This window comes from Mytilus edulis, unplaced genomic scaffold, assembly GCF_963676685.1.
Source record: "Mytilus edulis unplaced genomic scaffold, xbMytEdul2.2 SCAFFOLD_942, whole genome shotgun sequence".
NCBI classification, from domain to species: Eukaryota; Metazoa; Mollusca; class Bivalvia; order Mytilida; family Mytilidae; genus Mytilus; species Mytilus edulis.
The window spans coordinates 11108-24616 of NW_027269163.1; the positions used below are offsets into that span (position 1 = coordinate 11108).

Genomic DNA, 13509 nt, shown 5'->3' on the forward strand with positions numbered 1-13509 from the left:
TATCCAACTGATTTCGAACAAATTGAAATACTTTTTTTCTCCAAGTTTTATACTTATTTTAAACATGGTATCATTTATGTACTACAGTGACAGAATAAAAAAGAGGGGCTATACGGAGTAGTGTCGTTATACGTATATTTTTGATACAGTCAAGACACTATATATTGTCAAAATATTATATACAGAAGTTTTCAAATGCAGGAACTGAACCCAAGAATTTTACATAGAAGGGCATATATTTCTAACTGAATAGAGAAAAATGGCTAAAAGAATTATAGAATACAGAAATGTAGATCTCCTCCCCTAATACAGATCGTAATATATAGCATTTTGACGGATAGTTTTGTTTAATCTATTTAACTGCCTTTAATTTCGAAAAGAATGTTGTACAAGGTGTTGTTAATAAATGTAGCAGACAATATATCATGCCCTTTCAACCGACGTCCTAATTTCGATGAAAGAAATTAAAAGCTTCTCTCCTTGTGCAACACACACAAAAAAAAGAACAATTTTTATACCTTTTTGCAATTGCATAATTGTTAAATCGTATTGAATTTGGAATCAAATTTATATTAATCATATAGAAGCTTCATATCTTAAATATTGAAAACAGGTCTAAATTATTTACATGCATTACGATTGATATAAAAACATCCGGTTCGGTTTTTTTTCTTCTTCTAGATTTGAGAAAGAAGCAACTCTGTGACACTCAAACAATTGATTTATAAAAATTGTTACATGGTGTCGTCTTATGTCGTCTGAATTACAATATATTATTGATCTGTAAGTGATTTATTCGCCATCCATTATAACTATCTAATATGTTTATTTGGCATGCCATACTCGATAAAAGTGCGGACGTGATAGAAAGCACTCTTTACCAAAATGTCAACGGAGATTACATTCCACGGAGGTTACATTTCGACGATTTCGTCATTTATTAACCATAATATGTATATCTAAAGATTGAAGTTGTACTAAAATTTAATGTTGACACCGATATCGATCTGTTGGATGTGGAATTTTTTTTCAAAATTGATGTTTTTTAAGAAATTGGCTATTCCACGGAGATTACACGCTTAACAAATCTCTAAAGTTTTCAACTTTGCTTCGTTTTTCAGACTGATGTAACTTGCAATAAATGACCGTTGTTATACATAAAATTATTCATGGTAACCTTATGATCAAATTGAACTCATATTACACTCTATAGTGTACTAAATATTTTGTCCTGGTTGGTCTTTTATCCATCAACGGAAATTTCAGCTTTTCAAAGAAAATATTATGGACGGCCGGTACGATCACCACCGTGGTGCAATATGTACTAACCTTTATAAAAATTAAAAATATAGATAATAAAGAAATTTATAACTCTCAGATATAAGTATAACAAGCTACGGGTATATAACTGGAAGTCGTTAGGTTTGCTTTCTTACGGTGGGACAAAATAACGTCATAAAATGGGCGCTTTAACGGAGAACCAGTGTGTAGTGTCAAAGAGAGGCTATATCATTAGATTTAGCAATGCATATGTTATTACAGTATTAAGAAGATAAATTGAATGTTGCCAAGTATGTGCCCCTGTTATCACAAATAAAACCTGAAGACTCATTATGTTTAAAACAAATACACCCAGGATACTTCAGTCCACCCTCTTTACCAATCAGTACTTTACTATTCTGTCCATCTTTTGATATAAGTACTATCTTACCAGAGTAATAGTCTGCTACAATAATGTTACCATAAGTATCTATACAAAGTCCTCTTGGTCCCTTTAAATCCTGTGTATATTGCCAGATCTGTTTACCTGATTCATCATAACAGTATACTGCATTACCATTATAGTCCCTATAGATTACTCTGTCATTACAATAAACAAGGTTCCACAGGTTTGATGTACTCTTGACTTGTATTGACTTCAGTGTATTTCCTTTCAAGTCTATAATACGGATTTCTTCATTGCTCAAACCAACAGCCAGGGAATTATTGTAGAATGATAAACCCCAGCATTCTTTGTCTAATGTGATAACTTTGGTAACTGTTTCATTCTCCATATTGAAGATCTTAATGGCTTTTTCCCATGGATAAGTTATGGCTATAGTGTTCTGATTGATCTGTGTGACACTCCAGGCTTTACCAGGTATAGGTAACTGTTTCTGTAGTTTGCCATCAGAAGTAAGTAGGTTAACTTCACCAGCCTCTTCCACTACTATAACTCTTCCGTCCATCAGACAAGTTATGTCACTGATACACTTCTCTGTGTTGATCTCTATCTTTGTCTCTATATTCATGGTCATGTTGTTTATGTTGGATTGTTCTCTTGATTCTACTTGTGCTTTCCTCCTCACACTTGTTTCTAAAGTCATGTCTGTTTTAACAACCATTACTTTTCCTAGGGATTCTAATGATTTTAACTTGCTAAGTATGTTTTCCATTTCTTCACTTAGCTTCATTTTGATGTTAAATTCTTTCGCCCCACCATCATTTTCCAGATCATTAACATATCGCTGACATTGATGTACTTGTTGTTCAATCTGATGTACTCCTAGAAATGATTGGAGTTTTGAAGTGTGTGGTATGACTGTTTGTAACTGGTCTTGCATTTCCTTTAAGTTATTCCGTTTTCCTTCAATTTCAGTTATTAAATCTTTTGCTTTTGATTTTTCCTGAATCCAGATAGTATCTGCCCCATTGCATAATTTCTTCTCTAGGTGGGTTAAATGTTTATTTATGTCCTTGCGAATTTTAAAAATTAATTCTTTTATGTTATAATTTTCTTTTTCAGACCTTTTAATGTTTTTTGATTTGTTGTTAATCAATTTATCTAGGACATGCTTTATAGAGTCAATTTGTTTTTGTACAGATTGTGTGGACTTTTCAATTTTAGTTTTCTCCACCACACTAGCTAAACTTTTTATTCCCGTACACTTTGAATGACTGGTGGAAACACATTCATCACAGCAAGGCACTAAATGACTGGGACAATACAAGTTAAGCTGTTGGTCATGTTTATCACATTCTGTAGTGATAGCTTGGGTTGAGGGTTTATAACTTTTGATATCAATAGTTTTATGATCACATGTTCCTTTGAATTTTTTATGATGACTGGAACATGTTGAACATAATCCTTCTTCACAGTTGTAACACCAGATGTCAGCTTAGTGTTTACTTTTCCTTCTTGACAAGGTCCACACTGTATAGGCTTACTAGATGCCATGACCTGAATATAAACAAGATGTAAAGTTAGTTTAACCTATTTGTCAAGGTCCAAATTGTTCAACATACTAGCTACAACAATAGACAAATGTATTATAAAATTGAGAATGGAAATGGGGAATGTGTTAAAGAGACAACAACCTGACCAAAGAGCAGATAACAGCCAAAGGCCACCAATGGGTCTTCAATGTAGCGAGAAAATCCCACAATCCGGAGGCGTGCTTCAGGTGGCCCCTAAACAAAAATGTATACTAGTTCAGTGACAAGCTTAATGAAAATTTTGATTTCAAATTTATTTGCTTCAACTCGTAAAGCATTCTACTGTAAGGAAAAATAAGCTAGTTACACTTACTGGAACTGTAATGAGATGATTATAGCTGTAAATTTTCTCCTGGACAATATCTATGTACGTTTTGGCATTAAAGGATATCAACAGGTTGTAAGTATTACTATGGGCACCAAATGAAACCATTTAATAATAATAGCAGACTATTTCTGTATATTTATTCATCAGAGTTTTTGGCCAGTCTTGGTCAAGATCCATTTTTAATTACATTTAATTGATAATTTTAAAATCACTTACTGTGGTCACCTTGATGATTCATGGTTTGACAATAATGATATTTTGATTAAAATAATCAGGAATTTTATACCGGTAATTTTACTGCAGAAATTTACCAAAGGTAACTTTACATAAATCTTATACATACAGCAATAATTGTCCCTTTCTAGATTTAAATATTTCAGTTTCTCACTAGAATCTGTGTACAAGAATTTACAACAAAAGAGCTTATTTTTCATCGATAGTTAACTTTCCCTTTTTAGAAGGTGATGTTCTTATGGTATGTATATTTCATAACTTGTTGCTCTGCCAATGTCTGTAGTCACATTTTAGATATCAGTGAACAAAATTTACTTGTAACTGGTAAATTAATTAATCAGGGATTTTGTTACCACAAATTAATTAAAAACCTAATACTAGGCTTTTGTAGATACAAAGATTTGATAAGGAAAGTTTGGCTGAACCGGTAGATTCTTGTTTGAAATTGGATATCTCACCCTAAATTTTTGAGTACTTTTGTGTATAAAGCAAGTTAATTTAGATATGAACCAGTTAAACTCATAGATATTTTGCATAAACATATTCTCAACTCTTTATCTACCGCTGACAGATATATACACAGTTTTTATTATTGTTCTTTTGGTTGTAACTGATAAATCTGGTGGCGTAATGACGTATATTTGCATTGGATGTGCAGTCCCTTGTGACGGATACTTCAGTAAAATATAACACTGATAAATCCTTTTAGGTTGGAAAAATTGTTGAAGAAATCCTGAATGATGAACTAATTAAAACATGTTGTACAAATGAATAATCTAACAACTCATAACTACCTAAAGTTGAGGAAGAGACACAATATAATTTAATGTTAACACATTTGAATTGTTTTACATTTGTCATTTCGGGCCTTTTATAGCTGACTATGCAGTATGGGCTTTGCTTATTACTGAAGGCCGTACTGTGACATATAGTTGTTAATTTTTGTGTCAGTTGGTCTCTTGTGAAGAGTTGTTTCATTAACAATCATACCACATATATTAGCAATGTTGGTGTCATTAATGTTGTGTTGTATTTCACTGTTTTCCCAGGGATGGTTGAGCACTCACAAACCTGGTTTAAACCTGCCACATCCTCATTTTTACAGAGATATTGTTTACCATGCTGGAAATGGAGAAATGATCCTGGTAAACTTATCTATCCTTTAAATAAATTTTTCTAAAAGGTTACCCAATTCAACACTGTCATTAGATCTTTGAATATTGTTTTTATTGGTATTAATATTGATTTTGTTATCAGTAAATTAAAAGCAAACTAAATATTATAGTTATATGATACATATGCACTTTTATGGATCTACAATCTGACGACTCCTGTATCTTGGCATTGCACAAGGTCATGTTGTTCTCTGACTGTTTATGATGTCTTTACACTAAATTCGTTGAATGTTGGATGTGTACTGATTGATAATTTAGTCTTAGATGTATGATTTTTTATATGACCGCAAAAATTTAAATTTTTCGTCGTATATTGCTATCACGTTGGCGTCGTCGTCGTCTTGCGTCGTCGTCGTCCGAATACTTTTAGTTTTCGCACTCTAACTTTAGTAAAAATGAATAGAAATTGATGAAATTTTGACACAAGGTTTATGACCACAAAAGTAAGGTTGGGATTGATTTTGGGAGTTTTGGTCCCAACATTTTAGGAATTAGGGGCCAAAAAGGGCCCAAATAAGCATTTTCTTGGTTTTCGCACTATAACTTTAGTTAAAGTGAATAGAAATCTATGAATTTTGACATAAGGTTTATGACCACAAAAGGAAGGTTGGGATTGATTTTTGGAGTTTTGGTTCCAACAGTTTAGGAATTAGGGGCCAAAAAAAGGGCCCAAATAAGCATTATTCTTGTTTTCGCCACCACAACTTAAGTATAAGTAAATAGATATCAGTGGAATTTAAACACAAGGTTTATAGATATAGGAAGATGTGGTGTGAGTGCCAATGAGACAACTCTCCATACAAATAACAATTTAAAAAGTAAACCATTATAGGTCAAAGTACGGCCTTCAACACGGAGCCCTAGCTCACACTTTATGACCACAAAAGGAAGTTTGGGATTGATTTGGGAGTTTTGGTCCCAACAGTTTAGGAATAAGGGGCCCAAAGGGTCTAAATTGAACTTTGTTGATTTCATCAAAAATTGAATAATTGGGGTTCTTTGATTTGCTAAATTTAACTGTGTATGTAGATTCTTAATTTTTGGTCCCGTTTTCAAATTGGTCTACCATTAAGGTCCAAAGGGTTCAAATTAAACTTAGTTTGATTTAACAAAAATTGAATCCTTGGGGTTCTTTAATATGCTGAATCTAAACATGTACTTAGATTTTTGATTATTGGCCCAGTTTTCAAGTTGGTCCAAATCGGGGTCCAAAATTAAACTTTGTTTGATTTCATCAAAAATTGAATAATTGGGGTTCTTTGATATGCCAAATCTAACTGTGTATGTAGTTTCTTTAATTTTTAGTCCTGTTTTCAAATTGGTCTACATTAAAGTCCAAAGGGTCCAAAATCATTTTAACAAAAATTGAATTTTTGGGCTTTTTTGATATGCTGAATCTAAACATGTACTTAGATTTTTGTTTATGGGCCCAGTTTTCAAGTTGGTTCAAATCAGGATCCAAAATTATTATATTAAGTATTGTGCAATAGCAAGAAATTTCAATTGCACAGTATTCAGCAATAGCAAGAAATCTTCAATTGCACAGTATTGTGCAATAGCAAGAAATTTTCAATTGCACAGTATTGTGCAATAGCAAGAAATCTTCAATTGCACAGTGTTGTGCAATAGCAAATATGTTCAATTGCACAGTATTGCGCAATAACAAGAAATATCTAATTGCACAATATTGTGCAATAGCAAGAAATTTTCAATTGATTGGAGTTATCTTTCTTTGTCCAGAATAGTAGTTGAATCAACTTAAATCATTGTTTAATACAATAAACAATGTATATTCACTTTAACTACCAACTGATTAATTAAAACAATCTTTACCATTCAGTGATAACAAGCACCTTTTGTTACATTTGAATATTTTATGATGTATTTAAATGAGTAGTTATTGTTTCAAACTCCATTAGAAATTTGAATTGAGATCAGTTTTGGAAAAAGGGAAAGGGGGGATGTGAAAAAAAAGGGGGGGGGGTTAAATTTTTCTCATTTCAGATTTCATAAATAAAAAGAAAATTTCTTCAAACATTTTTTGAGAGGATTAATATTCAACAGCATAGTGAATTGCTCAAAGGCAAACAAAATATTTTAAGTTCATTAGACCACATTCATTCTGTGTCCGAAACCTATGCTGTGTCAACTATTTAATCACAATCCAAATTTAGAGCTGAATCCAGCTTGAATGTTGTGTCCATACTTGCCCCAACCGTTCAGGGTTCAACCTCTGCGGTCGTATAAAGCTGCGCCCTGCGGAGCACCTGGTTATATTAGTTGTTAATGGCTTTGAACTAGCTGTCAGTAACTGTGAGTACTCTCAGATCTTTACTTAGTGTCTTTTTGTTGTTGGGATGTACAAGTACCCAGTCACGTCCACATGTTTTTGTTATATGTATTTCTATCTGTATCTATCTGATGAGTCAAGCCTTTTTCAACTGATTTTATAGTTCGTTCTTATGTTGTACTGTTACAACCTCCCATGTTAGGGGAGGGTTGGGATCCCTGCTAACATGTTTAACCCCGCCACATTCTGTATGTATGTGTCTGTCCAAATCAGGAGCCTGTAATTCAGTGATTGTCATTTGTTGCGTTGTTACATATTTGTTTTTTTCTTTCAATTTTATGCCCCACCTACGATAGTAGAGGGGGCATTATGTTTTCTGGTCTGTGCGTCGGTTCGACTGTTCGTTCATCCGTCTGTCCAATCTAATTAGGGCCCCACCAAAGGTGGGTCGCCCTATAGTGATCAGTCTGTCCATCCGTCCGTCCGTAACACTTTGTGTCCGCTTCCATATCTAGAGAACCATTATGATTTCATTCTTAATACTTTACATGTTTATTAACCACCACCAGAGGGCGTGTCATGATGTATGTACAACTTCCTAGGTCAAAGGTCAAGGTAAAAAAACTTAGGTTTCAGTTGACAACCCTGTGTCCTGTGGTGAAGATCGTGTCCGCTCTATATCTTGAGAACCGTTATCATTTCAAAGTTTATACTTGACATGTATATAAACCAACACCAAAGGGTGTGTCATAATTTATGTGCAACTTCCTAGGTCAAAGGTCAAGGTCAAAAACTTTGGTTCAGTTGACAACCCCATTTCCTATGGTGAAGATCGTGTCCACTCTATATCAAGAGAACCGTTATCATTTCAAAGTTTATACTTGACATGTTTATAAACCAACACCAAAGGGTGTGTCATAATTTATTTACAACTTCCTAGGTCAAAGGTCAAGGTCAAAAACTTTGATTTCAGTTGACAAACCCATGTCCTATGGTAAAGATACAATTTTTTAATGCACATTATTCACAGCGGGGCCCACAGAGATGGCTCCCATCTCAATGATATCTAGTTAAAATTAAATCCTTTAATTGCTCCTGTTCTGATGCGCGACATATCACACTGTAAATCTAAGTGTTAATAAATAGAACACTGCTTGAACGCTTTTTTGTAACACTTTTTGAAAGTGTAATGTGTTCCAAATGTTAACACTAGTGTTCATCAAATGAATGTGTTGTGTTCAGTTTGTAATGCCTTTGTGTTTCATTTTGAACAATTGATGTTAGAGACCTTAACACTAGTGTTCAACGATTTAACATGTCCGAATGTTCAAAATCTGAATACGTCGACGCGTTCAACAGCCATGTAACACTTTTTGAACACACAGAACATGTTTAAAAACCAAAATGTTAAGATTCAGAACACCAGACGTTTACATTCAGAACAGTTGACATAGGTGTTCAAATTGTTGGTGTTCAAATGTGGAACATGTTCTATTGTTAAGCGTACATAATTTTCCATAAGAACTAAACTTAATTAAACTGTTATAAACTGTTAACTATGCTCAATCAGGCAAAATACAACAATAAAAACATATTTTAACAAGTAATTCTTTATATAATCAAATGAGCATATATGTAAGAAAAGTACACAAGAACACCTTATGATATCACAAGTAACAGTCAGTGAAATCACATACATAATGTTTTTAGGCTGACTTAAATATTTCACAAATAGTGATTTTCCCCTACATGTACATGACAAGATAGTTAATTGCTACATCATGTGTATCCTAACCAAAAAAGCATGTCAATGTGATAAGATAGTTTATGATATAGATATTTGTCACAATGAAAGTTTAAAAGTTTGCAAATTCCAACAGTTCTTGTACGATCACATACAATGTACGCTCCACTTTTCAGTGCGTCTTCACTTAAAGCTATCAACTGGATGGCATTTTATGTGTTGTTATCAACTTCCAAATGTCAAAGTCATCCACAACAAGTAATGTCTATGAGCCTATATATCCTGCAAAATAAAATTTAAAATTAATAGAAGAGAGCTTTAAATTTCATAAAGCATCAGATTATGCAATGGTTGTTATGCTTTAATTTCGATATATACTAGAGTACAAATTGATATTCTATGGCAGTGAAATGCAAGTTTTGACATTATAAATTACAAAAGTCGATTTCTTGACCTAAGGTATACAGATATAGAAATGATATATATATATTGTTATACCTTTTTGACATCTTTCTTTTTTCCAACACTTTATAGCATGCAGAAATGACCTTTATGGATTATTAGCTACCGGTTCCTAATTCAAACATTTCAATCTAACGATTCCTGCAAATAAAAAAAAAACGAATGCATTTTCTAAGTCAAAAGATGGTGTTCCAAATGTTTACACTAGTGTTCATTATTTGAATGTGTGGTGTTCAGTTTTTGATGCTTTTGTGTTTCACTTTTGAACACTTGATGTTAGAGTTCTTAACACTTAGTGTTCATCAATTGAATGTGTGGTGTTCAGTTTTTTTATAAAATGCCTTTGTGTTTCATTTTTGAACACTTGATGTTAGAGTTCTTAACACTTAGTGTTCATCAATTGAATGTGTGGTGTTCAGTTTTTAATGCCTTGTGTTTCATTTTAGTGTTCAGCTAATATACGTGGATGTCAAAAATCATCATTTATTCTGTATAACAGACGATCACAGACTGGTTATTCATCAGTTTAGGAAATCATCAGAACAAGCTGACAGTTATTTACGTTTAATCTAAATCCTGTTCTTTAATTCGTCTTATGTTGAATATTGAAAATTTGGATGTAACAGAATATTTGACAAATATATATCTGACATGAGAAAATAACAAGGAAGCCATCGAACAACCTATAGAGATTATCCTTACTTGTTACTCACTTCTTTCCTGTTCATGTGGGATAGAAGTCCCTTCTCAAGCTCTCTTCCTTCTGTGTATCCATTTTTCATTTAACCGCCTAAATCACCAGCCGATATAAGTTTCCGGTATTTGGTACCCTGGTATATTTTTTTAACGCGAGGTGTTCAAACTTTCGAACGATTTGAACACTGATTGAACATGTAATGTTAATAAACTGAACGGATCATGAAATAAGATAAACATGGACATATTTTTATTACGATATCATCATAACAGGCCTCATTGATATGCATAATTATGTCACTTATAGTAAAACTAGTAATAATAATCAAATAAGTTCATAAACAATACATATATGCCAGCTTGGAAGTTTAATATTTCACAAGTACTAAATTATTAGTTATAAATTCACAAGATCATCATCCTGCGTTTATATTCATATTTTTTAATGAATTTCTTTGTAAATTTGCCAATTAGAAGGATAGAAAATCGGACAAACAACTATCTTCTTTTTAGATCAGACTTTGAACACCGGTGTTCACTGTGTCTGAACACACATGTTAATATTGTTAACACAAACGTTAAAACTTTGAACACGTCTCTAAGCATGAACATATGACGTTAAAATATTGAACATTCAGTGTACAAATTTGAACGCGTCCGGAACGCGTCAGGCGTCAGGTATATTTACAGTGCAGAACAGGAGCAATTAAAGGATTTAGATTGTCCGTCTGTCCCGCTTCAGGTTAAAGTTTTTTGGTCAAGGTAGTTTTTGATGAAGTTGATGTCCAATCAACTTGAAACTTAGTACACATGTTCCCTATGATATGATCTTTCTAATTTAAATGCCAAATTAGATTTTTTTACTCCAATTTCATGGTCCACTGAACATAGAAATGATAGTGCGATTGGGGCATCCGTGTACTTAAATGGACACATTCTTGTTTGTACATTTATTAGGCCGTTAGTTTTTCTTGTTTTAATTGTTTTACATTAGTTATTTCAGGGCCTTCTATAGCTCACTATGCGGTATGGGCTTTGCTCATTGTTGAAGGCTGTACAGTGACCTATAGCTGTTAATTCCTGTGTCATTTGGTCTCTTGTGGAGAGCTGTCTCATTGGCAATCATACCACATCTTCTTTTTTATCCATTATGTGCCTGTCCCAAGTCAGGAGTCTGTGATTCAGTTGTTGTTGTTGGTTTTTGTCTGTCCTATTTGTTTTTCGTAAATTGGATTGTATGAATTATAATGTGAGTTTGACTAAAACCCAAAGTATGGTTAACAATTCATAGATAATCTGCGGTTTTTGGTGGGGTTGGATTTGCCCAGTCTTTAGTTTCCTATGTTGCATTTTGTCCTTTGGTCATCTTTTTTTTTTTGTCACTTGGTTTTCTACTTCTGATTTCTGAATGTCCCTTCAGTATCTTTTACTTCTCTTTAAATATAGTTATTTTTTAATATGAGAGGTGTTTTCCATTCATTTGATGTGTTCAAGCTTTTGATTTTGCCATTTGATATGGAACTTTCATTTGGTATTTTCCTTGGAGTTCGGTATTTTTGTTATTGTACTTTTTACTAATAAATATTGTATCAAAGTTTGCATGTAGTAACTGATTCATAGCTCAATATTCGTAAAAAAAAGAGTTAAAACAACAAAGCTAATTGGAATGAAATCAGTCTTGATATCTTTTATAGAGCCAAAATAAACACACTGCAACCAATCAAAATGCTACAGAAGAAGGGGGTAAAATTATCAATAGCAATTAATTAAAGAAACATAAATAAATCATGTAAAGGGACAGTTGCTTTTAAACTGTTGTGAAAATAGCACTTGTTATCTCCTTTATGGAATTATAGTTTGATGATCCAGCTTACTTGACCACAGAATCATGCATAAATACTAAAAAATAATAAAAATTAAAAACAATCTGAAGTAGAGCAAATTGTTACAAAGTTAAAAATGCTTAAGGATGTATTCTTCTGACTTTTCTGTCTCGTTCAGTCTCGTTGAAATCTCGTTCTTGAATTATTTCCAAAAAATGTGATACAAGTGGAAAATATCAATGAATTTTTAAAATATTATAATCAAACATAACTCTGTGAAAAAATTGTGTATTTACAATGAACGGTTTTTGAGTAATCCAGTTTTCAAATTTTACGACCAATCAAGTCAGTATTTTTAGCCAAAATTTGAGAAAATGGGTGAGGGATACAAAAAATGATTTAACAAGAATCATGTACATCCCATATCATTTTGGTCTTTTCAAATTTCTTATATATGTATGTTTTCAATCATTTTATAACAAAAAAGTTGAAATAATATGCATTTTATTCTTAAAACTGAGAAAAATAACAAAAAATAGAAAATTGACAGTATGGTAAATTTTACACAAAAAAGCGTCAAAATATGATAAAACTTTCTTATATTAACACCTACCTGTAGTTTTTTTAAGTAAAATTTATTCAGATTGGTCCACTTCATCTTTGTAGAAAGTATGAAAAAAAGTTTAATTGTGGAACTTTATTTTTTTTTACGACAATAGCCCAAAAATAGGTAAAAGTCGATGAAAAATGGGAAAATCATCAAAATTGGGCATTTTCAAAGGGCCGTAGCAAAAAAAAGAAGTGCACCACCAAATGATTTTTTCTTCACCAATTATTTTGTTACAGTCTTTAAAACCCAAAAATCAGGTTAAGAAAAAAAGTTTAATTGTAGAAATGTTTGGCTCCTCAGAGGTGTCCATCCTTAATAGGTTTTATTGAGATAAAGGGGTTATTCTTAATATTAGGCACAGATACAAGGTGAGCAGTACAGGCTCTATGGAGTCTTTAACACAGGGAACCCTTCTGCAGTTAATACCAACCAAAATATTGAATAGAATAGTTAAGATTTTCGTTTTAAATTTAAAGAAAAGAGTAATTTTACAACAAGTACCTTTTGATGTTGTTATAACTTCAGCTGTGTGTAGACTATGGAAATTTATTTTCTTCTCTGTTTCTCAAATTGCTGACCAACCAGGAAAGTAATTAGGACATGTTTATACCTGATTTGGGTTATTTAAATATTTAAATGACACAGAATATACCTGACCGGAATAATAAGTAAAATCGATACCTGTTGTTAATAATTGACTATTTTTAGAGAGATTTAAATTTTATGCTAGACTATATAACAATCGTTCTAGATACAAATCATTTCTGATGGTTAATTTAAATGCATAAACAATCTTTTTAAAAATCTTCTCCTCCGAAACTATTATACCAGTTTAATTTTATTCTGGTCCCTGAAAAACATTGCCTCCATGGCTAAAAATAGAACATTTAAA

At 32.5% G+C, this 13509-nt stretch overlaps 1 protein-coding gene and 1 long non-coding RNA gene across 2 annotated transcripts; both read right to left on the reverse strand.

The window, feature by feature from the left end:
- Positions 1 to 1492: 1492 nt before the first annotated feature.
- LOC139509608 (uncharacterized) lies at positions 1493 to 3821 on the reverse strand. Its single transcript, XM_071296213.1, has 2 exons — positions 3800 to 3821; positions 1493 to 3157 (listed from the first exon to the last, which is right to left on the reverse strand). Exons 1-2 carry the CDS (start codon positions 3819 to 3821, stop codon positions 1545 to 1547), a joined length of 1635 nt encoding a protein of 544 aa, XP_071152314.1. The 3' UTR covers positions 1493 to 1544.
- Positions 3822 to 8910: 5089 nt separating this feature from the next.
- On the reverse strand, positions 8911 to 13262 carry LOC139509609 (uncharacterized). The gene is made up of 3 exons (XR_011661756.1): positions 13119 to 13262; positions 9525 to 9629; positions 8911 to 9308 (listed from the first exon to the last, which is right to left on the reverse strand). It is a non-coding gene; the product is annotated as an uncharacterized lncRNA (long non-coding RNA).
- Positions 13263 to 13509: the final 247 nt, after the last annotated feature.